Below are 26399 nucleotides of genomic sequence, written 5' to 3' on the forward strand. Positions count from 1 at the left end.
ATGCGGGTATAGATTGGGCTGGCACGATTTTGGCCCGTTCGAGCTCGTTATGAGTCCCGATTTGTTGCCCGCTACGTGGTTTGTGGGCTTGCCACAATCAAGAAATTTTATTTCAGGTTCGGCCCACCACGAGCCCGATTATATGATTCGTAGGCAGGCTCGCGGGCCGATTTCCCCTTCTTTTTATTTCTTCGTCTAAAACTACTCATAATCCAAAAAAAACAACATAAAATACAAGCAAAACCCGAAAGAGGCACGATCTTGATCTGCAGGCCTTCGACCGACCATGGACAAAATCGGAAAATTTCAGGTTCAACCGGCATTGCCCGCCACCCACAGGCTCGGGTCTGCCACCATTGCCCCAAGCCAACGGGCCGAGTCTGTGAACAAGCCCAACCCGACCTATCACCCATTGGTGATAGTGAGAAAGACAAATAGGAAAAAGGGAGAAGGAAAAGAAAAACAAGTCTTTACTTAAACTTTACACTCTAAAGTCTAACCCTAATCCTTATTACAATTTTTACATCTCTTGTTCTCTCTTTAATTTTTATCATCCATTCCACATTTAAGTGAAAAAGTACGAATTGCCACACACAATATCGAAATTACGTCATAAAATCATCTCCCCTCCAAATTGAGCAACAAATAAAAAGAGTAAGCTAAACGAATTTGCAGGCAAACAAAGCTTCTTCGACAAATTTTCATATATAACTCTTCCATAAATTTCAAGGTTCGTTTAACAATTTTCTCAATCTATTTCATAGTTTCTTCAATTCTAATAATATTTGCTTTTACATTGCTATACTAAAAAAAAAACAGATTTTGGGTTTTAGCTTCATGCTAATTAATTAGGTATTGCTTAAGAATATAGTACAAAATAAGTATGAAATTTGTTGTGTAATTGTTGCAGATGGCGAGATGGGATGAGATATTATCACTCCCAGTACAAAGTCCTCCAACAATGGAGTTTAGTGCTTGTGATATAGTTTGGTCTAAAGTGGAAGGATGGAGGGATAATATAGATAGAGTTGCTTTAATTCCATTTGCTAGGGTTAATGATTTTATTAGGGGTGAATCCTCAAACAAAGATTGCCCAACTGGGTTTCATGTTGAAGCGAGGCGGCATCGCCGTGCTAAGGCATCATACAAAGTGAAGGTTGATGGTGTTCTTGAATATATCTTGTGAGTTTCTTTTCCTTGTTCTTATTATGGCTTGTGTTGAGGTTTACTACTATTGGAAGGAAATCACTTCATTTGGTTGTAATTTGAAATATTGAAATAGATAGACTGAACTATGGGTTGTCAAACAAACATTAAGAAATGCATTAGAAATGACTTGGACTGTGAATGATGTTTGTGAAGATGGCTCTAATGTGTTGTTAAGGGTGCGTTTGTTGGACGAAAAACATTTCCAATGCAAATTGATTTTGCATGAAGCTATGTTACTCAGACACGGATTGATTGTCTACTTGTATACGGGTGTCCAAGTGTCCGACTCGGCTATTTTGTAGAAAAAGTCAAGTTTTTAGTTTAAAATGAAGTATCTAAGTAAAGTGTCGTGTCGGACATGACACGGCACTCCTTTTTTGAGGTAAATGAAGGTGTTGGAGTAACACTGGCATGAAGACCATTTTTTAGAGGAAAACTCAATTTTAGATTGATTTTCCTTTATTTGGTTGCAAGGAAAGTAACTTTCTTCTGAATCTCTTTTCCTTTGTTTGTGTTGTGTTGTTGTTTGATAGAGTGGGGGAAAGCGTGGCTTCCTTTATCTCCCTAGGGAAAGTCATTTTCCACCCTTGGAAATGAAGTTCAACCCATATTTTCTGTTCTTTGATCCGATCCAAACCAAACAGAGGAAAGTGAGGAAAATAGTTTTCTTGGGAAATATTTTCCTCCAAGTCCCAACCACACCCACCCTAAGAGTTTGAGTTTCATCAGTATGGATTTAGAATTAAACTTATTAGTGATGCTGAAGCAGGAAATCACTTAGTATAGCTCTTTCAAGATTGTTTGGATTGTATCTACTATCTAAGTTTGTGAACATTCTTCGTGGTGGTTTGTTTTTTATTTGACTTATTTGTGACATTTTCAACTTTAGGTACTGGTGCTCTTTTGGGCCAGATGACCTTAGGAAAGGTGGAATTGTACGGCCAAGTAGAAACACGTACATCCCAAAGAAGAAATCTGCTGGACGTCCTAATACAAAGAGGGGTTGCACCTGTCACTTTATTGTCAAACGACTAATTGTTCGGCCTTCTGTGGCACTTATTATATATAATCAGGATAAACATGTTGATAAGAATGGATTGCCCTGTCATGGTCCACAAGATAAGAAGGCTGTTGGAACTCGTGCTATGTATGCTCCATACATCTCTGAGGATCTTCGCCTGCGTGTTCACTCTTTGTTATATGTTGGTGTATCTGTGGAGACCATAATGCAGAGACACAATGAATCAGTAGAAAAACAGGGGGGTCCTTTTAATCGTGATGATCTTCTGACACATAGGTTTGTGAGAAGACAAGAGAAAAGGTTAAGACGAACCAAGTATGAGCTAGATGCTGATGATGCTGTCAGCCTTCGCCTGTGGGTGGAAAGTCATCCAACATGTGTTTTCTTCTATAAGGACTTCTCGGAGTCTGGCCCATTTACAATTGGAATTCAAACTGAGTGGCAGTTGCAGCAAATGATTCGATTTGGTAATTGTGGTCTTCTCGCTTCTGACTCGAGATTTGGAACAAACAAATTTAAGGTTTGTTCTTTTCTATCCTTCGATATTACTTTTTGTTCATTTCCTTGTATTACATTAACTGATTATGATCCCCCTTCAAGTGACTCTATTGATTTATGTAGTATCCGGTCCACAGTCTTCTTGTGTTCAATTCAGAGAACAAGGCTATTCCAGTAGCTTGGGTGATTTCCCCAAGGTTTTCAGGAAGGGACTTGTATAAATGGATGAGGGCTCTTCACAACAGGGTTTTGACAAAAGATCCCGCGTGGAAGTTGGCTGGGTTTATTATAGATGATCCTTTAACCGACATTAACGCGACTAGGTATGTTTTTTGGCTTATCAACTAGGAAATCAGAATGAATCTGGCTACTATGTCATCTCATGTTATTGTATGAAAATATTTTCCTTATTATGATGTGTTTGAGACCAACATTATAATAACCTTACACATTCTCCTTATGTGTGTTTTATGCGTCAAATTATCACTCTTTATTTATTGAGGTTGAAGATAGCATTGAACACTCTGCAAATGTAGGTAATCTGTTTTAAATTGTGGAACATTGAGAACTATTGGTTTTTCAATCTGCTTCAAGTTATTTTTGTAGCTGACAAATCTTACTCTGTTTCTGAAAATAAGTCATTTTCCCCTCATATCGTTTCGTGAAGTATGTGAAAGTATGCACCAATAGAAGTTTCTACTTTTGATGGCACTAATTTCAGTTTTCCGACATCTTTGGGTTTGTGAACTGCTATTTCTCGTGGCCTGCAACTTACTTCGAGAGTTATGTCGTTACCCCCCCTCCCTTCATGGTTCGTGGCACTACCTATTGTGTAATTCCAGAAGCACACCAGTTAGTTCTGGGGGGAGATTGTGTGATATATCATAATATCTGATTTGCACTAAGCCACCAAAATGACACCATGGAAATTGTGTATTTTATCCTGGGAAAAGTGTCAATTAAGGGATCACAAGAACTGGCTTCTTTCATGATGATAAAAATACTGCTTTTTGGTGGTTAACTAATCAATAGAGTGAATTTGTCATCTTGCTCACATATGATATATCTGGTCATTTGCTCAGGGATGTATTTGAGTGCTCTGTGCTGATATCAATGTGGCGTGTTCGTCATGCGTGGCATAAAGCCTTAATGGAGAGGTGTTCTCAAAACGAAATGCGAATTCAAATATCAAAACGGCTCGGGCAAGTTGTGTCAGAGATATGCACTGGACAAGGAAATGTGACTTTGTTTGATGATTTTATGAAAGATTATGTGGATAACTCAGAGTTTGTGGAATACTTCAAAGCTGTGTGGTACCCCAGAATTGGTTAGTCACAAACTCCCATCTTTGTTCCTTTGCTCTTTTCTTAAATTGTTTCAATTCATAGTTATATGAAGTATACTTACATACCATCTATGTTACTTTGATATATTTCAAGCAAGTACCTTATGCAGTCCCACAAGGGTATGGAGTCCTTACCTGATGCTTGAAATTAACCCTGAACAATCAATTATCTTGATCCCCATATTTGTAGTGAATTTTTTTGATAATAGAGGGAAAACATAGAAAGTCATGCCATATATATGCAAAATTAGGTTTGAGATAAGATTTTATACCACAACTAACAATCAAGTGAAGCTGAAATGTATATGTATCTTTAATGTGGAAAGATATGCAGAAGTCTTGCAGAATCAGGACAATATTTCTTAAATGCCGTGTCCTTTCACTTTTGTCCTAGATGTGGAATGTGACTTGGATTGGACCTATGTCTTGTCTGTCTTACATCCTATGATCGCATTGCTTTCTTTCTGCTAGCCTTTTACATGAAAAGATTTGAGGACCTTGCTCCATAATGTATGTCTTTGTCTTAAAGTGGAGTCCACCACATAATTACTCTATTGTGAGCGCTTTTACCTGATGGCTTTTTAATTCTTAGGGTCTTGGGCTACCTGTTTGGAAACCCTTCCTCTTGCCACCCAGGAGACAAGTGCGACGATTGAATTTTATCACCGTCAGATGAATGTTAGAGTATTAAATGAGAAAGATTCTAGTGTATATCAACGTGTAGATTGGTTGGTAGACAAGTTGGCCACAAAAGTACACTCTTTCTTTTGGCTTGATGAGTACCCAGCAAAGCATGATTTTGCCCGATACTGGAGAGATGAGTGGATGGATGGATTAACATCTTGGCGCAGTTCATTGGAAATCCCTGACTCTGATGTCATTCTGGAAGGTCCACGAGCGAAAGTTATAGACCCACAAGATCGCGACAAGTTCTATGTGGTATCAAACCCTGGTTCTGAATTTTCTATTTGCGACTGCACTTTATCAGAAGGGGGTAATTTGTGTGAGCATGTTTGTAAGGTTAGCTTCGTATGCCGCAAAAAAGAATCTTCTAAACCTTCTGTCAGTTTGTACCAGTATAAGCGAGCATTGATCAAAATGCTTTGTTGCATGTCTCATGATTCTTTGATTCGTGATCATGCTGTTTCCCTCATGGCTTCTTTACAGACGCAGCTAAATGCGTTAGCAGATTTTGACAGTAACGAGAGAATGATCAATGAGATTGAGCAACAAGCAGCATTCTCAATGTCTTCTCTTATTGACAATAGTTTGGACATTGTTGAACAAGGTCAGGTTAGGAATCTAAGCAATGGTGATGCAAGGTTGCTAAACAATGGGGTAGGTGAAAAAGGTACAAGTAATGAGAGTGCATTCCATGATGAAATGGAGATTGACCCGTCATCCATCTGTATCTCGCCTTCTGGCTTATTTGCCATGCACGGAGTTCTACCTGCTGATATTCTGTCGGTAAATGAGGACAAAACTCTTCTTACAGATTTCCATGATGTGAATGGGAATGATACTTTCCATGATGGTGACATCTCAAATCAAATTTGTCCGGAAGATATGACAGAAGAATCTCTATCTATAGATACAGCTCCTTCTGCAGAATCCCGTGATCCGTGTTCGGTTACCAATCGGTATTATGATTGCGGAGATAAGATTGCTGAAACAGTTGATTCTATTGATGATAACACTGCTCTTAAGTTCTATAGGAGATCAAAATCTTCAACGAAAGCCGGTCCTCATCCAGCAAAGAAACAGAAAACCAAAGATAAAGAGGGGGAGATGAAGAAGGGGACAGATGGGAAGATTTAAAGAGACGATGGTAATGCAGTTGAAAGTCTTTCTTCCTGCACTACAAATACATCTTTGAGACATGAAACTGGAGGATAGTATGTAGATTGTGGAAAAATATGCTGAAAGGTGTTGTGGTGACTTGGTTTTAGGCATTAACATCAACAAAGACAGTGGAATCAGAACTGCTGTGTATACTCCCTGAAGCTAAAGAAAAGGGAGTTGTAAATTGGACAATGCTAATAGTTTCGCCTCCAGTGTGAATGGGTTTGCAAGAATAACATTAGCAGGTGACATTGTTGCATCTTCCTTGGGCAAAGAGATTTAGATTATTGATAAGAAGAACCATGACAATGAAATAGGAGATGATACGCTCTCAATCTGAGGTTCCACACTTATTGGTGATATTCCAAGGTCATAACCCATATCTATTAGTAGATGATACCCCGAGGGCATATCTGTCATCAGATGATATCCCGAGGGCATATTTATTGAAGCTGGGGTTGGCCATTGGGGCTATAGTCGCTATACCCTCTTGAGGATGGAGGACACTTTTCTTTCATGTTCATGCTCGTAAGTCGTATACGGTATCTTTTTATACCCATTAGTCAGTCTTTATTCATATGCATCATAGTAATGTGCTTTTGTTGTTTATTTCTTGCATTGCTTTTACAGGCTATGGCTACAGCAACTGAAGTAATGAAGAATTATTTTTATTGCCTCAGTATTTATGTGGGTATTTCCAATTGCTATGAGAGGTTGCATTTGCACTTTTGCTGTTAGCAGAAAGGATAGAAGGGGAAGGAAAATTGATGGAAGTGTGCATTTGCACTTTTGCAGTTATCAGGATAGAAGAGGAAAGTTTGATGGAAGTGGGAAAAAGATAGATGTAATTTTAAAATAGGGTATTGTCAATTTGTCATTATATATAGTTATATTTTTTTTAAAAAAATGAAATGTATTTTATTAATATTCAATCGTCATCATTTTTGTAATATGCAATAAATGATTTTAAGGTGCAAGAAGTGCATTGGTAAAATGCAAAAAAAATGGGTGAAGTATTTAGCTTTAAAGGAAGTAATTTACAATTATCGGTCAATTTGTGCTGATAAAGTATTGTTTAATATCGTTATATAATCGTGTATTTAGAGAAGCTTTACATGTAATCTAACACTTGCATAAAAGTATGGGTCAATTTTACGATTATTTGCTCTGATGTAGAATTGTATGTTTCTTTAGTTTTCAGTCAATTTTTATCTATAAAGATATCTTAGTTTACTATTATCAGTCATTTCTAGATAGAAAATGTATGCAGATTACATTATAGGGAAAATTTCAAAAAACTACCTTTTATAATCAAAAAATTTCAAAAAACTACCTTTTAAAAATTTTCTTTCAAAAAACTACCTTATATAACAAATTTGTTTCAATGTACTACCATTTTATCATGAATGAGGTTTAATCACCAATGATTAAGTCATCGTAAATTGCTTTTCTTTCTTCCCCTCTCGTTTCTCTCTTCTTTTCTCGCTGCCCCGTCGGCAACAACACCTACGGTGACTGTCATTTATTGATCAGTATTAAATATAAACATAAAGTGGTAGTACATTGAAACAAATTTGTTATATAAGGTAGTTTTTTGAAAGAAAATTTTTTAAAGGTAGTTTTTTGAAATTTTTTGATTATAAAAGGTAATTTTTTGAAATTTTCCCTACATTATATTATTGTGTATACAAAGAAGTTTTACCAGTATCTAACATTTGTGTAAATTTATAAAATAGTTCGGGTTAGTTTTATGATAAAATAAATTTTACGCTTGTTTTTCAGTTTTAAGTCAATTTGTAACCATAAAGTATGTTAATTTACAGTTATTTGTCAAATTCTATTGAAAAAGTATTAGGTAATTTCTACCAAAGTATGTTAAGTTACAATTATCAGTCAATTTTTTCCAATAAAGAAGTTTTATATCGGTGTATTCAAAGAAGCTTTATAGTTCAAGTGAATTATATGATTGAGAATTCTGTCCAATGAAGGTACGTTAATCTACATTTATGGAAATGAGTTAGTAAAGACGCAAAAGTAATTTTACTTCCATATAATCAAAAAGTTCAAAATTATTTGGGGTGAGAGAGGCTCGAACTCTCGACCTCAGGATTACTCAGAAGCTATGAGACCTACGCGCTAGCCAACTGCGCCACCACCCCTGTGACTACTGTTGAACGATTAACTCACAAATTAAACTAATGATGTGCATAAGCTCCACAATAAGGAGTTGTTGACACGGATTACTCATTTGGAGTATTTTTATAAAATAAAATATTGAATGGCTGCAACAAAATCATAGCCATTATAAATACTAGTCTTACATGCACGCAATGCGTGCGATCATGTGTGATAACAAATGAAGTAAAAATAAAATTAATTGGGTAAAAAACTGTTTTTATATTTTTCATTCTCAAAAACTAATGTTCAATTTAAATGTCTTACTTCCCCCCTTTTCCATTCAAATGAAACAGTTAATTATCTTCTTTTCTTCTTCTTTTATTCTTTTTTATTTTTATTTTTTGGTGTCCCCCATTTGTTGCCTTATATAATAGAGATTGAATGGATGCCCTTTATCCTTATAGATCAATCTTGCCTATTCATTTAATTGAACTTCAAAAAATAAAAAACATAGAAAAATGAAGAAAATGCTAGTTTATTTTTCAAAAAATATTGAAATTTTTTTGTCATTGAATATCAGTTACTTAACATCTTCTTTTTAGAGTATTATTCTTTCTTAGCTATTCTTTATCACTACTAACAAAGATTTGTGTAACTTATAAGATTAGGAGTTACTCCACCTATCACCATTTGATTTTAGTATGGAATCGACTATGGGCTTATAAAGTGAACCTCAGACCAAATTTCGTGTTTTTAGGTATGAGAAATTGTTCTTATTGATTGAAAAAAAGCAACAAAACAAAGGTTGACGTATGCAAAAGTTGGAAAGAAATAAAGTGACAATCACAAATAATTATTTTCCTCAAATTTTATTACCCTCATACAACATCTGAATTAACCATCATATTTTTTTTAACTTCTAAAATGGTATATCTCAATAATATTTATTATATTATATTACAAGTAGTATCTTTATGTGTTGAACTTAACTCTATGATATGGTAAACATATATTTTAATAGCCACTTTTTCATTAAAATATATATTTCATTTTATTTATTTACTTTTTAAAATATATATTATTGATAGTTCAAATAAAAAATACAAATATATTAAAGTTCATTAACTTATTTTTTTTAAAGAAATGATTGTTATTAAAAGATTTAGAATAACCTTATTATCAAATTTAGGAGTCTCTAATACAACAATTTCAATTTTGTGTTAATTTTAACCAACATTCATTATATCATATTTACTAAGGACGAACCTACATGGGTCCTAATTAGGTTCAAATTATTTAAATGTTTAATTTTTGGTTTATACCGAAAAAATAAACAGGTGTTTGGTCTGTATTTTTGAAATGTTATTTTTCAGTTCGGATAGCGAATAATTTTCTTTTTTCTTTTACATAACTTCTATAGAAAATTTAATTTTATAATATTTTTATTTACTTTTTAAGAATATTATATCATAAAAAAATATTATTATATCACTAATAGCTATATTTTATATATATTAAAAATATTGTAAATTTGGTGTATAATAATAGATGAAAAAGGCACTGACGTACGGACTCATCTAAATATACAGGATACCTTCTCTCCCCACTCCTCCCACTCTTTACTCCACTCCTCTCCACTCCCTCCTCCCCGCACCCCTCCCCCTCCTCCCACCCCTCTCCACTTCCTCCTCCCATATATTTAATATAGGAAAAATTTCAAAAAACTATCTTTTATAATCAAAATTTTTCAAAAAACTACCTTTTAAAAATTTTCTTTCAAAAAACAACCTTATATAACAAATTTGTTTCAATGTACTACCACTTTATGTTTATATTTAATACTGATCAATAAATGACAGTCACCGTAGGTGTTGTTGCCGACGGAGCAGCGAGAAAAGAAGAGAGAAACGAGAGGGGAAGAAAGAAAAGCAATTTACGATGACTTAATCATTGGTGATTAAACCTCATTTATGATAAAATGGTAGTACATTGAAACAAATTTGTTATATAAGGTAGTTTTTTGAAAGAAAATTTTTAAAAGGTAGTTTTTTGAAATTTTTTGATTATAAAAGGTAGTTTTTTGAAATTTTCCCTTTAATATATAAAGTAGGAGAGAGAAAGGGAGTAAAATTGAATTAATAATGTAATGGTGGACCATATGATAAGGACATGAGAGGGTAAAAAGGGAAAAAAATTCCAAATAAGGAATAAAGTAAAAGACGGAAGATCTTTTGGAAACGCACTTAAACGAAAAGAGGGAAGATCTTTAGGAAACGGAGGAAGTATATTATTATTATTATTATTATTATTATTATTATTATTATTATTATTATTATTATTATTATTATTATTATTATTTCTATATATTATTTTATTTATTATAGTTTTACTCATTATTATTACTATTATTATTAGGAGGAACATGATTTAGGTCAAAAGCACACATAAACCCACGTTTTTTAGCCCATAAACCAATCAAATCGCGTCAACGATTTATGATGCAATTTTGCGCGGTCCGACCATCATTATTTTTACTATTAAATATTTTATATTATTAAATCTAATTATTAAAATAGTAATATTAATTTACTTCTTAGATATTATTGTTATTATTATATCATCATCATCAAGTATTAATATACTAGTTTTGAAGCCCGTGCGTTGCACGGGTTGTTTTTTATATTTTTTTTTTTGTAATTTTTTGTTAACATTATTGATTTTGTATATATTACCTTTACTTTATGCTAATAAAATCATCATTAATTATTCATCAAATTGCCTCATAAAATTACGCTTATTTTATTAAGGATTTACTTATCCCCTACACTTGTTAATTAAAGGAGTACCTCTATGCTAAATCACACATTTTTTTTCATTTTCTTAATTTCATTCCCAAACCCATTATTATAGTAGAAAAAGAATTGATAAAATATTTGTCATTATACCCTTATTTTTAGATTATCTTTAATATCTTTAATTATCTATTAATAAAATTTATAAAAAGTTGATATAAAGTTAGTATTGCAATGGTTGTTTCAATCTCTAATAAGTGAACGCATATTGACCGGTATTGTCAACTAACATATCAGTATATCACTATAATAAAAGTTTAAAAATAAAATAAAGTAGATATTGAGTTGCCACAAATGCAAAGAAGCTGTCATTGAAAATGTTGGCTACTTTAGTAGATTTGCAGCAGTTCATTAGATGTTATCGTATGGTTTAGGCAAATCTCAAGAATCAGGTTTTTTTTATTTTATTTTGTGATTTTATATGTGAATCATAGCCGTAGAGTGAATACATAGTATAGTAGTACTTATAATAGATTCCTAGTTATAATAGATCCCTAAAAGATAATTTTTTTTGGTTTTGTCATAGCCGTAGAGTGAATAAACTCTTATCTCTCAAACTCTAAATTTTATTATCTCTCAAACTCTAAATTAATAAGATGACGTGGCAATCCTAGGTGGCGCGCTCTATGCTCCCGAAAAGTTCCTCTTTTATATATATATATTGATGATTGATTGATTAATACAAATAATATAAAATAATTATTATTAATTATCATTATTATCATTAATTATTATTATTATTATTAGTTTATGATTATTGATATTATTTATTTATAACTATCATTTAAAACAATCCAAAATGCTATTATTATTATTCATTATTATTGATTATCATTATAATTATTATTTAATATTCGTATTATTATTATTTAAATATTATTTATAAATTTATTATGTTCAATTCAGTTTAATTCAATTTAATTCAGTTGTTTTAGGCCGAAGAGATCATGCCCTAAACATTTTCTATGCCCACTGTTATACTCCCTCCATTTCATTTTAATTGTTACACTTTGATACTTTACACTATTTACAGATTTCACTTTGACCATCATTTTTGATTTATACGCGCCATGTGAGATCTTGTTAGATTCATCATAACATGTATTTAAGTGTAACAATTAAAATGAAACGGAGGAGTATGTCCTCAAAGTTTTACATTGACCTGCGTAAAAAGTGTAAGTATGTAAATTAAAATGAAACTTGAGGGAGTATCAAATTGAAATCTAACCTTCATATTCAACCCATAAGTCCTAAATTCTCAAGTCATAGATGGAGATGAGAGAGTTACTAAAATAAGCTGTAAAACTAATAAAACTAAAAATTAAGCGATGTAAATAATAAAATTTAGGGCTTTTCACCAGTATAACGATTCGCGAAATCCCCTACAAAAACGCTAATGAAGGCTAGAGTTTGAGGGAAGGAATTCAAGTTTTCACCATATAATAGTTTTTTGACAGAATAGTTATTATTAAGTATTGAACAAAACACAAATTACTTGATCACAGATATGATAATAATGAAGCAAATCAACTCGAAACTAATACTCCTACAAAGGGTTTTGACCCCGTCTATTTTGCTTTGTTCAACAAAATTCAAACCAAAAACGCAAACATAATGATATAGAAAATAGGAAAATTTGTCAAAATAGCGTAATAAAAATAACAAAGATCAAGAAACCAAACTAATGAACAATTGAACATGCACTAAAAATTCATAACATCAAAACTTTGACAAAGAAACTAAAAACCTAATGATCACTATAGTAAAAAATCTTAAAAACAAAAAACATAACTAGAACGATGATGCACGAGACAGTGATGATGGTGGTGCAACTCGCTTGGTTGTTAACCATGTCGTCGGCGGCGATGATGGCGATGAAGCTTCTTTAACCACCTTGGCTTGCGAATATAGAGGAGGATTCCGTAACGAATACATTAAACTTTTTTCTCTAGCAACCTTGGCTTGCAATTGAGGAGTCTCTTTTTGTTGTTGTTGTTGTTGCTGGTTTTTGGTTGGTTTCTCAGGGTCAGTAATGCAACCTAATGCATGCATAAAACTCTCCCAAATAGTTTTTGTTTTCGCCATTGCTTTGTTTGAGAGAGAATAGATGAGAATATAGTAAACACCTCTTAGCCTATAATTATATGGTGTGTAGGTAATATATGCATCTACTAACCTAATTCATATTGGATTAGGAAGTCATATGGGATTAGGAGTATTAAAGTACAGATCAAATTCAAAAAATATAAAAGTGATTAACATTATCTCTAAAGAGAATATCTTATCATAATCTTGTTTAACTGAATATCCGAGGGTAACTCGAGAGTACAGTGAGATTTCAAAGTTTAGGAATTTTAAAATTAATATTATAATTTTAGGAATATTTCACATTAATATTACTATGATTTTAGAATAATAAAAATGGTTAATTAGAGTTTTGAATTATTAAAACTAGTTTTTAGGTTCGGGTTTTGTCCCGAGTAATTATATATATCATTTATCAATATTTTACTTTGAAATGATAACATCAAGTATCACTTGGTTTCCTGTAAAAAAAAAAAAAGTATCACTTGGTTTAATTTACTGGTTAAGATATTAGGAACGCTTTTTAATATATTAGTATAGATATGAAAATTAGTTCTCAATAGACTATAAGGGGTAACCAAGGATGTCTTGGCCTAATGGTTAAGATTGAGGTGCTGTGAACGATAGGTCACAGGTTCAAATCCCCCCTCCCCTTCTTTGTACTTTGTACCGCCTTCGTGGCTCATATGGATCAAAAAAAAATAGACTATAAGGGGTCATCATATTATATAAATTGACCATAACTTTAATTATAAAAATTAAAAAATAGAAAAATTATAATGTGTGTACTAGTGGAAACCTTAAATAAGACTCATATGTCTACATGTCCTGTGATTAATAGAGGTATTCAAAACCGGATTACCTCGAGTAGTTGATCATCCGACCCATAATATAACATAGAAACTAGTAATTGGGTCCGGGTGTTGTTTCGGGGTGGTATTATTTTACAAATTCGATATGCATTTTTTTCATTCCCACTAAAATATATTAAGGAAAAATCAACGTTTAAAAGGTAGAAATATAATAATGTGGACACTTAAAACATGATAAAAAGTTTGGTTGAATATGATAATAGTGTCATATATAATTGCAAGAGATCACATGTCCAAATCTTCTAGACTAGAAGCTTCTCAAGCATTTTGCCAACCAAAAACCCCATTCTCTGATTTTTACTTTATTTTCTTATTCTTCATCTTTTTTTTCTTTCTTTTGCTTCTACTAATTCAAGAAAATAGAAATTTCTTATAAACTCAATTTTCAAAGGATTCGTTATATCCATTTCAAACCAAAATTTTTTGACAAAATTAAAATTTTGCAGAGACAGGATTTGAACTTGTTATCTCAAGGTTATAATACATGATCCCACGCGAATACTTGGCATTTTGCCAACCAAAAACCCCATTCTCTGATTTTTACTTTATTTTCTTATTCTTCATTTTTTTCTTTCTTTTGCTTCTACTAATTCAAGAAAATAGAAATTTCTTATAAACTCAATTTTCAAAGGATTCGTTATATCCATATCAAACCAAAATTTTTTGACAAAATTAAAATTTTGCGGAGACATGATTTGAACTTATTATCTCAAGGTTATAATACATGATCCCACGCGGATACTTGGCATGTTCCCCCTCTTCCAGGTCCATCACAAGGGAAGCGAAACCCAAGATTTGCTTTATTGGTATCAAATGAGAGCTACGAGCAAATAAAACGCGTTTTAGAATGATCAACAATATAGTCAATTAACAATAAACTTTAAAAATGTAAATGGGAAGATTTTGTTAGGGTATTGAATTTATTTGAAGATGCATGATTATTTAGTTATACTATAGTGGTTGTTTGGTATACACTATTATTTTTTAAAATTGGGTAGTTTGACTGGAAATAGCAGGGAAATTGGGGGTGATAAAAATTCCTGAAAATTTGAAATTTATACTATAGTGGTTGTTTTGTATACAGTAAATTATGTAGGCAATAGAAATTCCTATCATTTTTTTAAATTGGTTAGTTGTTTGGTTGACTGAAAATAGGGAAATTGAGGACAATGAAAATTCCTGGAAAATAAAAATTTATACTAGAGTGGTTGTTTGGTACACAGTAAATTATGTAGGCAATAGAAATTTCCATTATTTTTTTAAAATTGGTAGTTGTTTTGTGATTTGAAATAGGAAAATTAGGGGCGAAAATTCTTGAAAAATTGAAATTTCCACAAAACGTGGGAAATTTAGTCACCTACCCCCCCCCCCCCCCCCTTCATTCAAAATGCCCACATCTATTCATGGACTTACAAATTCCTTTATGTCAACCAAACACATTAGTCAATTTCCTAGGAGTTACAAAAGATAAATAACTTCTTAGAAAATGAAACTTCTCGTGGAAATCAAACAATCACTATGAAGCTTGATTATATTAACAGTATTTATAAAAAAAAAACTATTACAAATTTTATTATTAAGAAACTCATAATTTTAGGACAAATATATACTAGCATATACTTTGTCATAATTCATACATGAAAAGATTTTATCATATCATTTTATACTTATTACCCCCTCCATTTCTTTTGTTATTCCTTTTCAGAATCTTTTTTGTTACAGAAAATTAATCAAAGTAGAAAGAATTTCATAAAAAACATAAATGGATATGGTGCACACTAACTTAGTATACACAGAATCAGTAATTAATATTAAATTCATATAGTGAATTTTATAGAGATACAGTAAACTTATATACAATGTAGTGGATTTTATTAACGGAGAACATATAGTGAAATTATATGCAATTTAGTGGAGGATTCAAAATGTCTTAACATGTAGGAAGATGTAGGTTGTGTAGAGTATATCGTAGAGGTGATCATGGGACGGATTCGGGCCAAGACGCAACTAAAAATTTTACCCATTAGTCGGGTCGGGCCAAAATTTTGTGTCTAAAGCCCGCTGTTTCGGGCCAAAATGAGCAGACTTTTCGGGCCAAAAAATAAACTAAAAAGTCATTTTTGGCTTGCCCAAAGCCCGCCCAAAGCAAAAAAAAAAAAAAAATCACCGCGGGGCAAAAAAAATTGCACAAAACCCGCACAAAATCAGGTTGGAGCGGGCCGAAATGATAGCTCTAATATATTGTGAGACTTGCTTTAAGATATACTTCCCCTGTTTCTTTTTTAGTGGAGCACTTTGACTTTTGCACTATTCATACACTTCACTTTGACAATATTTTTTTTACTAATATATAAAGACAAAATAATTTATAAAATGTTGGATTTGTTTCAGTTAATATTTTCATAATATCAACTTTTTATATCTTTTACAAATGTATAATTAGAAATATTAGTGATCAAAGTTGTGTGTTGGCAAGCGTGAAAGTCAAATTGTTGTACTTATTTAGAAACGGATGTTAGTACTTATTTTGAAGCGTAATATTCATGATATAGTGGGTTTTTCAATGATATAGTGAATTGTTCAGAAATGACGTAGTTTATGCATGATATAATATGTTTCTACATGACATAGTGAGAATCTGCATGACATAGTGAGAATCTACATGACATAGTGGATTGTTCATAAATGATATAGTGGATTATTCAAAAATGATACGTGTTTTTTGTCTAGTGTACGTTAATATTAACGTAAACCGCGTCCACGCAAGTCAATTTAGTAAAACTTTCGAAACCGGAGGTATTAATTATAATAATCTACCTCATTTCACTTCTCATTAACTCTAAACTACCTCATTAGCTAAAACCTATGCGGGTATAAACCTAATTGATTTTAAAATGGAACCTTACTTCGGACTTATATTGTCCAAACCTGTCTATATTGATGGCCTGATGGGTACATGTATTCCTTGCTTCTCATTCACGTTAGGTTCTATTCACATTTAACTTGGTTTATAATCTTGACGGAAATGTTTGGAACTTATATAAATTTTACACCACGGAAGATTTCATTCAAGAGAGACATAAATAGCTGAAACTGAAAATGTTTGCCCAATTTATGCTATCCACAGATCCAAAACATTATCAAAGTTGATCTCAAAAAATTTGGACAAATAGTATCACTTAACCAAGACCGTCATAAATAATGTGGTGAATATTAGATTATGGGATTACAGTAATGTACAAAGATGATCAAAGAGACCTCTAAAACAGATTAAAATCTTGACAGAAACACGAGTTTTTTTGTTTCATCTCCTCGTGAATGAACTGAAAAACGCAATTGTGTCATCGAGTGCTTCAATAAAAAGATCGACATCCTCTTTGGTGTTGTAGAAGTATAAGCTAGCGCGAGCACTGGCATTTGTCCCTAGATGGCGATGCAAAGGCTGGGCACAATGGTGACCTGACCTGATGGCCACCCCATGCTGAAGCAAAAAGGAGAAACAAAAGCTTAGATCTTATCTCTGTTCATAAAAGTGAAAGTGAAAGCTTGGAAACAATGGTGACCTGACCTGAAGGCCACCCCGAGTCGTAAGAGTTTCAATAATTAACCCTCCAACAGATTACGCGAAAAACACAAAAGGACCCGACCTGAAGTAACATGGCTTATTTCAACTTTAACCAAAATTTTTTTCAACCCACCTCGAAAATTGATTTGACTATATTTGATTGACTTTCATAATCAAGTAATTGACAATAGTGATAGAAATGATCTCGCCCAAATAACTCACCACCCTAATATGACCCTAACCAGACAACACGATTGCTGCCTCTAGGCTTCTTCCATCCATAAAGGGAGATAAACAAATCATGGCTTCCTTTAAGAGAGCAAACACACTACAAGCTTATTTAAGATTACCCAAAAAAGAGCTCTTCGTTACAAAAATATGGGGCAGGAAATAGATAAAGAACAGTATTACCTGTTGATCAAGGAAAGTTGCAATATCAGTTGGATGTATGTTCTCCACATTAAATGAACAAAGAGCAGCTCGTCTGACTGTCTGGGTTGGCTTTGGGCCATAAATCCGAACTTTAGGGACAGAAGCTAGCTTTCCATATAGATAGTCAGCCAATTCCACCTAAAGAAACATCAATGTTACTGCATTTAACAGAACTATGTGATCGCACAGTTTGATTGTCTATGCTATCTAAAATTTATCTGATTGATAGTATTAATTTACTAACTTTGCACGAATATGAAGATACTCTGACGCACTAGCTCCACTAAGCTGAACCCCCACCCCCTCCAAACTCTACTTCGGATAAGGAGTTTGAAAGATTCATTTCCATAAAAGTAAAAGCATTGACATTGACATAAACAAAATCACTAATTAGAGACTTGAGAGATGTACACATTGTTTACGAATGATTGCAACAGGGATGACATAACTATAAGTATACATTAGGAAGCCTACAGTAGTGGGCTTCATTTCACAATTTACGTCCATTAGTTGAAATTCAAAACTATAACCTTTGCTTATAGCAAAACTATATATTTTAGTTTTTTTGCTAACAATAGACATTTGGAGTTTCTAAACACAATGGACACAAAAATGCTTTTGGTAGTAGAATGTTGGAGGCTTGGAGCACAACCATTGAATAGGGTAATAAACCAAAGGTGTATACTAAAGCAAACCTCATAATCGTGAATTATTTGCATGCCAATTCCTGATAGATAATCTATAGCTGCTCCAAAGCCAATAGCCTCTCCAATTGCTGGTGTTCCAGCCTCAAATCTGACTCATACAGAAAGTAACATAAATTAAAACAAAGGCCAAGCATCTCAGTGACACAAACAAAGTGGAAATCTCACACCTTCCATGCAAGAAAATCCCAAATAATACATCGGCAGAACAATTGTACTAGTTCAAATTAATTCTACATTCAAATAAAAATCTGCACTACAAGCAAAGAACAATTTCTGATTTGGTAGCAATCGCAAGAAAATGCCAAATATATATAAGCATAACATAGAAGAGCTTGATGTGGCCAGGCAAGTCCAGCTGTTCCTGCTGCTAATAATTCACTCAAAAGGAAACATGTACCTTGATGGAGGGTCAGCATAGGTCGAGTGGTCCAGATATACATCAGCAATCATTTCTCCGCCACCTAAAGGTAGATATAGATTCAGACAGTTTCCCAACCAAAGCAAGCAGGATAACGTAACTTACTTAAAGTAGAAAATTTATCACAAATCATAGCCTCTAACTGTAGCTATTGCATGCAGGATCTACTTACAAGACAAGGAAAATCAAGTCCTTACCCAAGAAAGGAGGCATGCCCGCCAAGAGTTCCTCTTTCCCGTATAAGAACCCAACACCTGTAGGTCCACACATCTGAAGCATTGTTGATCTATTGCTTTAAAAAGATCTATCTCATGTTTGTTAACGTAATTATTGGAAGAAACCAAACCTTGTGAGAAGAAGCAACAAGAAAATCAGCATCGAGGCTCTGAACATCAACTACCATATGTGGAACGCTTTGACAAGCATCTACCAAGACTTTCGCTCCAACGGAATGAGCTGAGCGCACTATATCAACTATCGGAAGAGTCGAAGCTACAACAGATAAAGATAGAAGTAAGTATTCAGGAACCTTATGAACTATAGCATATTGTCATATATGTATTTATGTACCCTCTGCAAGATCAACAATCATTACCGCACGTATCGAGCACCAGAAAATGACATAGTTCTGACTCTGATAATTTTATTGTTTTAATTTTTTGCAATATTTTTTTCTTTATTATGTGCTTCCAATGACGATTTATTATAGTGCAACACTTATGCAAAAGGTGCATCACCAAATGAATGCTAAATTTCGGGATCTCAAAGTATAGTATCAGGGAAGAGGATGCTTTCATAAAATTGCACCAAAAATCAGGGATCTTAGTGACTAATTTCCTTGTAGGGTTCATGCTACTCAAAAATCAGCCCATTCAACTACAAATTATAGACAAGACATACTTCTATATGACATCAATACCAATTGCATATCCTAGTCAATTTAAGAATTATCAACTAAAAAAAACACCAGGCACAAATTAGCTTCGCGTACCAAGCACATTTGAGACATGATGAACAACCACAAGCTTCGTCTTTCTTGACAATAGCTCCAATAGTTGCATGGCATCAGGAACTTCATCGGTCAAACTCACAAATTTCAGAACAGCACCAGTCTTCTGAGCTACAAGTTGCCATGGAACAATAGCACTATGATGTTCAGCGACAGTGAGGATGATCTGTGGCCAAAGTTGTGCCAAAGCAAGAATTAGACATATGGCATATAACTACAAAGATTTTATAGAGCGCATGAGTCGAATGAGATAATATGAAAGGTATCACAACCACAAATAGTTGCTATCTGCAGATATTCAAAACAAGACAGCTTCATTGAGATCTCAAACATGAAAATATGGCACAAGGTTTTCTCTTGAAAGTAACTAATTGTTTTTGTTGGTACTATAAATTTTAGCCCCTGCCCCCCATGCTGACATAGTGACATACTGACAAGCATATGCTGTTTGAAGAGGAAATATAATGTAATAAACTAGATATTTGGACAGTAGAATTAAGGAGAAGATGATGATATTTGATTGATGAAAATGCAAATTACAGAAAATAAAAGGATAATTGCCAAAGTTTTCGAGTGACTTGGTCACACTCCCAAGCTAACAACTAAAATAAACTTCTCCAATATTTTCTTCATACCCTCTTCTCTCCCTAATCTCCTCTATCTACAGTGTATTTGCCTTATTCCCCAAGCTAACATATTAACTAGAGTATCTTACTAAAATACCCCTGCCCCCCTAGGCCAGTCTATTACATATAATCCCACAACAATATATATGAGGCAGACATAAACATGATGCTAGATTTTGTGGATATCTAAACTAGATTCAATAAAAGAGACGAGACCAATAGTTTCTTGACAAGAGAAACTAACTGTATTTTAAAGTTAACTCTTCAATAAAACCAAACTATATGCAAAATATGGGTACTAAACTACTAACTAGGCAAGCAGACATATATACAAGAAATGTATCTACATTGGTTGCTAGTTAGGAGCATAAAACTGCATGTAAAGTAGGTTGTCAAGATTATTTCAAGAAATTCAACCTAATGCCTTATTTCTTAGATACACCAAATGCAACTTTCCAGAATTTCTCTTATGTGATGGTCCTTACAACAGCAACTGGTTCAGTCATAGAGCAATCAATTAGTTGAGATACATCTTAAGCCTTTTAGTAGGTGAGGCTGCTAAGGATACTCTCATTGGCAGGTATCATATCTGACCATTTAGTTATATGAGATATTAACTGACACTTAAAGAACTGAATCTGCAAATCCTTTTCAAATTTGAAGTTGAAGGCCATTAGTTATTCAAATTAAAAGACCCTTCACTTGTAATCTATATCCAAATAACCAAGCTTTGAACAGAAGGTACTTTTTTCCCCAAGCTGGTAGACAAACCAATTAACTTCACACTTGGGATTGGCACGAAGATTAAGAATAGTTGTGAAACATAGAACTAGAAATATTGAAAATTGGTAGAGAGAAAAAGAAAGAAGTAATTAGGATTGAGAAAAGAAAAAAAGGGTAATTTCTTTCTGGAACACCTGATATAGTAAGTGTGAAGTTAAGTTGGGACATGGGGAGTATATTTTCCAGTTCTCCACAGAACAAAAGACGCATCAGTAGACGAAGAACTTAGGGAGTGCAAGGCCCTTTTGACAACAGATGAGCAGAGGGACCATGCTCCGAATCCAATGTTGTTTCAATTGAGAATCCTTCCCTTTGCAGTAAGTGTGAAGTTAAGTTGGGACATGGGGAGTATATTTTCCAGTTCTCCACAGAACAAAAGACGCATCAGTAGACGAAGAACTTAGAAAGTACAAGGCCCTTTTGACAAAAGATGAGCAGAGGGACCATGCTCCGAATCCAATGTTGTTTCAATTGAGAATCCTTCCCTTTGCTTAGTTGCTTAAATGGTTCCTAGTTTGAGTAAAGGAAAACATTGGTAGGAAATGAGAACCATAGCTTTACAGGAGCTTTCTTCGAGGGAAAGATTTTTTTTTAAAAAACGTTTAGCAACACTAAGACATTCAATTCCAAATCAAACTCTACAAAATAACTACTAGGATAGGTAGCCTCCAAGGAACCCTTTTGCAATTTACATCTCAACCGCGTCCACCTATTGTCTTGGAGTATATCCTTACGCCAAACATCACATTTCAAGAAAAAAAAAAAGCAGGAGAAAATTTCAGGATAGAAAAGAAGGATCTTTATTTTAACACCACTCTCATTGACTGCCAAAGATTCACATAATTCTTCCTATGTAGAGACTCCAAACTCCTTTAGTTGTCCAGCTGGAAGTTATTCTCTCTGTTGTATAAAGTCATGAATGTAGCCAGGGTTTCTATTCTCTTTCAAGAAAAAGGCTAAATGAACAGCTTATGAGGCAGACATGTAGATCACGCTATGTTTTGGACTTTGGAGGAATCAGATTAACAATCGATACAAGAGATGAAACCAACATTTTCTCGGCAAGAGAAAATAACAGAATACTTAAATTGACTCTTCGATAAAATAAAATAAAAATTATTAAAAATAGGGTAGATTGAGTACTATATTGACAAGTAGACAAGTACCCATGGAGTGTATCTACACTGGTTGCTGGACAAAAAACTGCATTTAAGGTACGCTGTTGATGCTAGCTCATAAATCATAAAATTCAACCCAGTGACCTATTTCTTAAACATAACAGCAGCAACTTTTGGAAGGTATCCTTACCCTATAGTCCTTATCACAGCAACTGATTCTCTCAAAGAGCTATTAGTTTGTTGATAATATATCTTAAGAGTTTTCTCCAGGTAAGGCTACCCACTCCCAGGATCCTCTCAATGGTAAAATTTTATATCTAACCATCAAATTAGATGGAACGAGTGCCTCAGACATGAGACTGAAATAGTCTTTTCAAGTTTGAAGGAATAGAAAATTATTCATTCACATTGTATCTTTCACTTGCTGCCTATTTCCATGTAATAGGCTGTAGGCATTCAAAAAAATCTTAGTATATTAGCAACAACCAATTGCCTAGTTTAGTATGTATTTCCATACAACAAGAGCTGCATCAGTAGAAAAAGTAAATATTGGATAGGAAACAAGAACTAAAGATTTTAGGAGCATTTCTCAAGAAAATAGAATGAAATTCTTCAGCAAAAAAACGGAAACTGTGCAGAATCACTACTAGGTTGAACAGGCTCCACAAATTCCCTTTCATTGCAATCCCTTAATCAGCCTTGTCTACCTATTCATTTATAAGATATCCATATTCTAACAAGAGAAAAAAAAATTAGAATAATCAGAAGATAAAAAATGTAATTTTCCTATAAAAACGCCTTACTGCTTCAAAAGCCTTTACTTTGTCCTGCCGGAAGTAATTCTACTTAGCATAAAGTCATAAACTTGGCCAAGGTTTCAACTTTTCTCGTCAAGAAAAAGGAGAAAGGAAATGCTTACACTAATGACAAGTTTCACATCATATTCACCAGAATGAATTGCCAAACTTGCATGCTGCGAACAAAAAAAGATGGACAAATGATACAGCTAGCTAGTACAGAGCTTACCTCATCGCCAGCTTTTAAATTAGAGAGACCCCAAGAATAAGCCACTAAATTGATTGCTTCAGTAGCATTTCTAGTGAAAATAATCTCAGTAGACTCTTTCGCATTGATGAAAGCTGCAATCTTCTTTCTGGCTAGCTCGTATCCATCTGTTGCCTTTGCACTAAGATTCAACAAGTTTACATCAAAAAGGTTGAAAAGAAAAAAGGGCCTCGATTGCTCAATCCAAGGTCTTCTAAGAAAAAAGGTGCTATAAAGAAGGAAAAACGACAGATAGTATGATCACAATAGCTCTAAGCAAGGTTTCAACACCTCAAATAGTGCATCCCTCTGTGCACATTCGAGTTGTATTCTTCATAGTAGCTCTGCAAAGCCTTCAACACAGCTAACGGCTTCTGAGAAGTCGCAGCATTGTCCAAGTAGACAAGCTTCCGTCCATTTACCTCCTGCAGCATAGTGCAGTTAACTTCAACATTACAACAAAACCATACAACCACACCAATACTCAGTAATCGCACAAGAATCAAATCACCAATCAACAATACAACTACAAAGACTACAAACATCATGATAGACACACCACCAAACACATTGTCTAACAACATACAAACGAAAGCCACGATATCGTCGTATTAACCCTACATTAACTATGATAAATTACCAACAAAGTACAATATATGAAGGATCATTTCCTTCACGGCACGCTTGGTAGTCGTTAATAAATTACGGCAATGGGAATGAATTTTAAGTATAATTTTATTAGGGAAGCACCCTTAAAATCTCCATAAGGGAGGCATCTTTGCTCCACGGGCAAGCAATCTCACCCCTAAACTTGTGTTTTGTCTCCAAGGGAAAGCAATTTTCATTACCACTTATCATCACCTACAAGGTAGTATTGGATGGGAATGAAAATTCAAGAAGGAAAGTGGACACTCTAGGATAAATTAGCATTACTAATGGAATACACAATGATATTACGCAAAAATTCATTCCCATTACCACCATTAATAACCAACTACCAAACGGGCCGTCAATGTCACCGACTCTAGATATTCAAGAAATTACCCTCTTCTTTTTTTCTTCCAAATAGTTAACAAATGAAAACCCAGAAACAAAATCATGATTCAATCACAAAATGCAATCTTACACACAATTAACAAAATAATGCATCAAATTTTCACCAAAACATACATTATCCTAAAATTTTACAACCCACAAAAGGCAAATTAACAACAAAATTCATCAAATTATCATCCAAAAAAAAGACAGCATCCTAGAAATTTACAACCCCATATAAGACAATAGAAAAAAAATCAAATCTTGAAATATACCTGGTGAAGAATAGGAAAATCAGGACGAGTAGAGTGGCCAAGTGAAAGGGATTGATCATGAGTGATAATTGAAGCAGAAGATGAAGAGGATACAGAAGCAACAACCAAAAGAGGTGTTCTTTTTAACCCAATTCGGGTTGACCCATACAATGAATTCGGGTTTAAGAGGAGAGAATTCAGTGAAATTGAGGGTTTTAGAGTGATACCTCTCATTTCCAATCCCATTTTTGTTGCAGACTCCACAAAACTGAGAGAGACCAAAATGATACTTTAAGCAACAGAGAAAAAAAAAATCATGTATTTGTGGCTGCTGGGATTCGAGCCCAGGTCTCCACGGCCACAACGTGGAATTCTAACCACTAAACTACAGCCACTTTTGATGTTTTATACTTGGTTTATTAATCAATTATATTAACTTTGTTAACCTAGGATCGCTGGTGAGGAACATTATGAAATTGCGCAAACCTTACAACGTTACAAAGAACTTCAGGACATTATAGCTATCCTTGGGTTGGACGAATTATCCGAAGAATATCGTTTAACTGTAGCAAGAGCATGAAAAATTGAGCGTTTCTTATTTTTTGGCACATGCTTTAGGTGTATGACATCTCAATAAAGATCCAAACTTGACATCATTCTAAAATGAGAAAATTGTCGATTGTCATATTGAGTTTTCTTATGATATAGTCGACATTTTTAAAAAATAATCAATTTTGTATGATAAAGTCATTTTAGGTGTATAATACTCCCTCTGTTTCATAATATAGTGCCTATTTCATTTTTGGTAGGTCAAACTTTAAATTATTTGACCGAATATTCTCATTTGTATGAATAGAAAAACATATTCATGTGGGATCTTGTTAGATTCGTCTCAATTTGTAGTTTCATAATATCAACTTTTTATATTTTTCATTGATATGAAATTGAAGATATTAAAGGTCAAAATTATGTCTTGAGGATCGTGTAAAAAAGAAACAAGCACTTTATTATGGGACGGTCGGACGGAGGGAGTATATTATTATGAACTCGATTCATCCAAAATATAATATTTGGGCTAAACTCACTCGAAAATGAAGTAAGGTAGCATTAGTAATTATTAAATTTTAAAAAGTACTCCCTTTGTGTTTTTTTTTTCATCATTCTCGAATCTTGGCAATATTCGTACTTAGAGAGAATCTTTTCAATCTTTTTCAATTTATATGAAAAAAAATAGTCATGTGGGGTCTTGTTTGATTCGTTTCAATTAGTACATTATTAATATTCAATCATTATAATTTAGACTAATATATAATGAAAGATATTTTAGTTCAAGGAAGTGCATTGGGAGAAGCGCATAGGAATATGAGAATGATAAAAAAAAAACTGAGGGACTAGTAATTACCAAATTTCTTTTTGAAAAGGCTATAATTTAAAAAATCATACATTTGTTACTCCCTTGTTCTTATTTTAGTTGCTGAATTTGGCTATGGGTACTATTCATATAGAAACTTTGACTCGCTTTAAGTTTATTTACGCAAGGAAAAACATACTCAAGTCGGGTCTTAT

The 26399-nt window shown here is 33.6% G+C and overlaps 2 protein-coding genes and 2 non-coding genes across 5 annotated transcripts; 1 reads left to right on the forward strand and 3 right to left on the reverse strand.

Moving 5' to 3' along the window:
* The first annotated feature begins 479 nt into the window (after positions 1-479).
* Positions 480-7086, forward strand: LOC104905308 (hypothetical protein). 2 transcript variants are annotated; one of them, XM_010693799.4, is made up of 7 exons: positions 480-730; positions 911-1182; positions 2099-2750; positions 2852-3051; positions 3811-4055; positions 4666-6457; positions 6546-7086. In XM_010693799.4, the coding sequence occupies exons 2-6, from the start codon at positions 911-913 to the stop codon at positions 5889-5891; spliced, it is 2595 nt and encodes an 864-aa protein (XP_010692101.1). In that variant the 5' UTR covers positions 480-730; the 3' UTR covers positions 5892-6457; positions 6546-7086. The 2 variants fall into 2 exon arrangements, with proteins under 2 accessions (XP_010692101.1, XP_010692100.1); XM_010693798.4 differs by having other exon boundaries at positions 4666-6443.
* A 903-nt stretch (positions 7087-7989) lies between these two features.
* Positions 7990-8074, reverse strand: TRNAM-CAU (transfer RNA methionine (anticodon CAU)). Its single transcript is given in 2 exon segments — positions 7990-8025; positions 8037-8074. It is a non-coding gene; the product is annotated as a tRNA-Met (tRNA).
* An 8856-nt stretch (positions 8075-16930) lies between these two features.
* On the reverse strand, positions 16931-25134 carry LOC104905307 (cysteine desulfurase 1, chloroplastic). Its single transcript, XM_010693797.4, has 10 exons — positions 24855-25134; positions 23836-23969; positions 23527-23686; positions 19956-20139; positions 19311-19456; positions 19162-19234; positions 18944-19007; positions 18535-18634; positions 17819-17977; positions 16931-17323 (listed from the first exon to the last, which is right to left on the reverse strand). Exons 1-10 carry the CDS (start codon positions 25077-25079, stop codon positions 17147-17149), a joined length of 1422 nt encoding a protein of 473 aa, XP_010692099.2. The 5' UTR covers positions 25080-25134; the 3' UTR covers positions 16931-17146.
* A 22-nt stretch (positions 25135-25156) lies between these two features.
* On the reverse strand, positions 25157-25228 carry TRNAH-GUG (transfer RNA histidin (anticodon GUG)). Its single transcript has one exon. It is a non-coding gene; the product is annotated as a tRNA-His (tRNA).
* Between the last annotated feature and the right edge of the window lie 1171 nt (positions 25229-26399).

The sequence above is a fragment of the Beta vulgaris genome, chromosome 1 (assembly GCF_026745355.1).
Source record: "Beta vulgaris subsp. vulgaris cultivar EL10 chromosome 1, EL10.2, whole genome shotgun sequence".
NCBI classification, from domain to species: Eukaryota; Viridiplantae; Streptophyta; class Magnoliopsida; order Caryophyllales; family Amaranthaceae; genus Beta; species Beta vulgaris.

What these genes read in the sequence shown, in the direction of transcription:
- LOC104905307 (XM_010693797.4), bottom strand. Translation starts at nt 25,079, where the DNA reads ATGGGATTGGAAATGAGAGGTATCACTCTAAAACCCTCAATTTCACTG. An exon ending in ATTTTCCTATTCTTCACCAG is followed by an intron (nt 23,970 to 24,854) that starts GTATATTTCAAG and finishes ACTATGCTGCAG; the next exon opens with GAGGTAAATGGACGGAAGCT. An exon ending in TATGCTGACCCTCCATCAAG is followed by an intron (nt 18,635 to 18,943) that starts GTACATGTTTCC and finishes TGTATGAGTCAG; the next exon opens with ATTTGAGGCTGGAACACCAG.
- LOC104905308 (XM_010693799.4), top strand. Translation starts at nt 911, where the DNA reads ATGGCGAGATGGGATGAGATATTATCACTCCCAGTACAAAGTCCTCCA. An exon ending in TTGGAACAAACAAATTTAAG is followed by an intron (nt 2,751 to 2,851) that starts GTTTGTTCTTTT and finishes TGATTTATGTAG; the next exon opens with TATCCGGTCCACAGTCTTCT. An exon ending in TGTGTGGTACCCCAGAATTG is followed by an intron (nt 4,056 to 4,665) that starts GTTAGTCACAAA and finishes TTTAATTCTTAG; the next exon opens with GGTCTTGGGCTACCTGTTTG.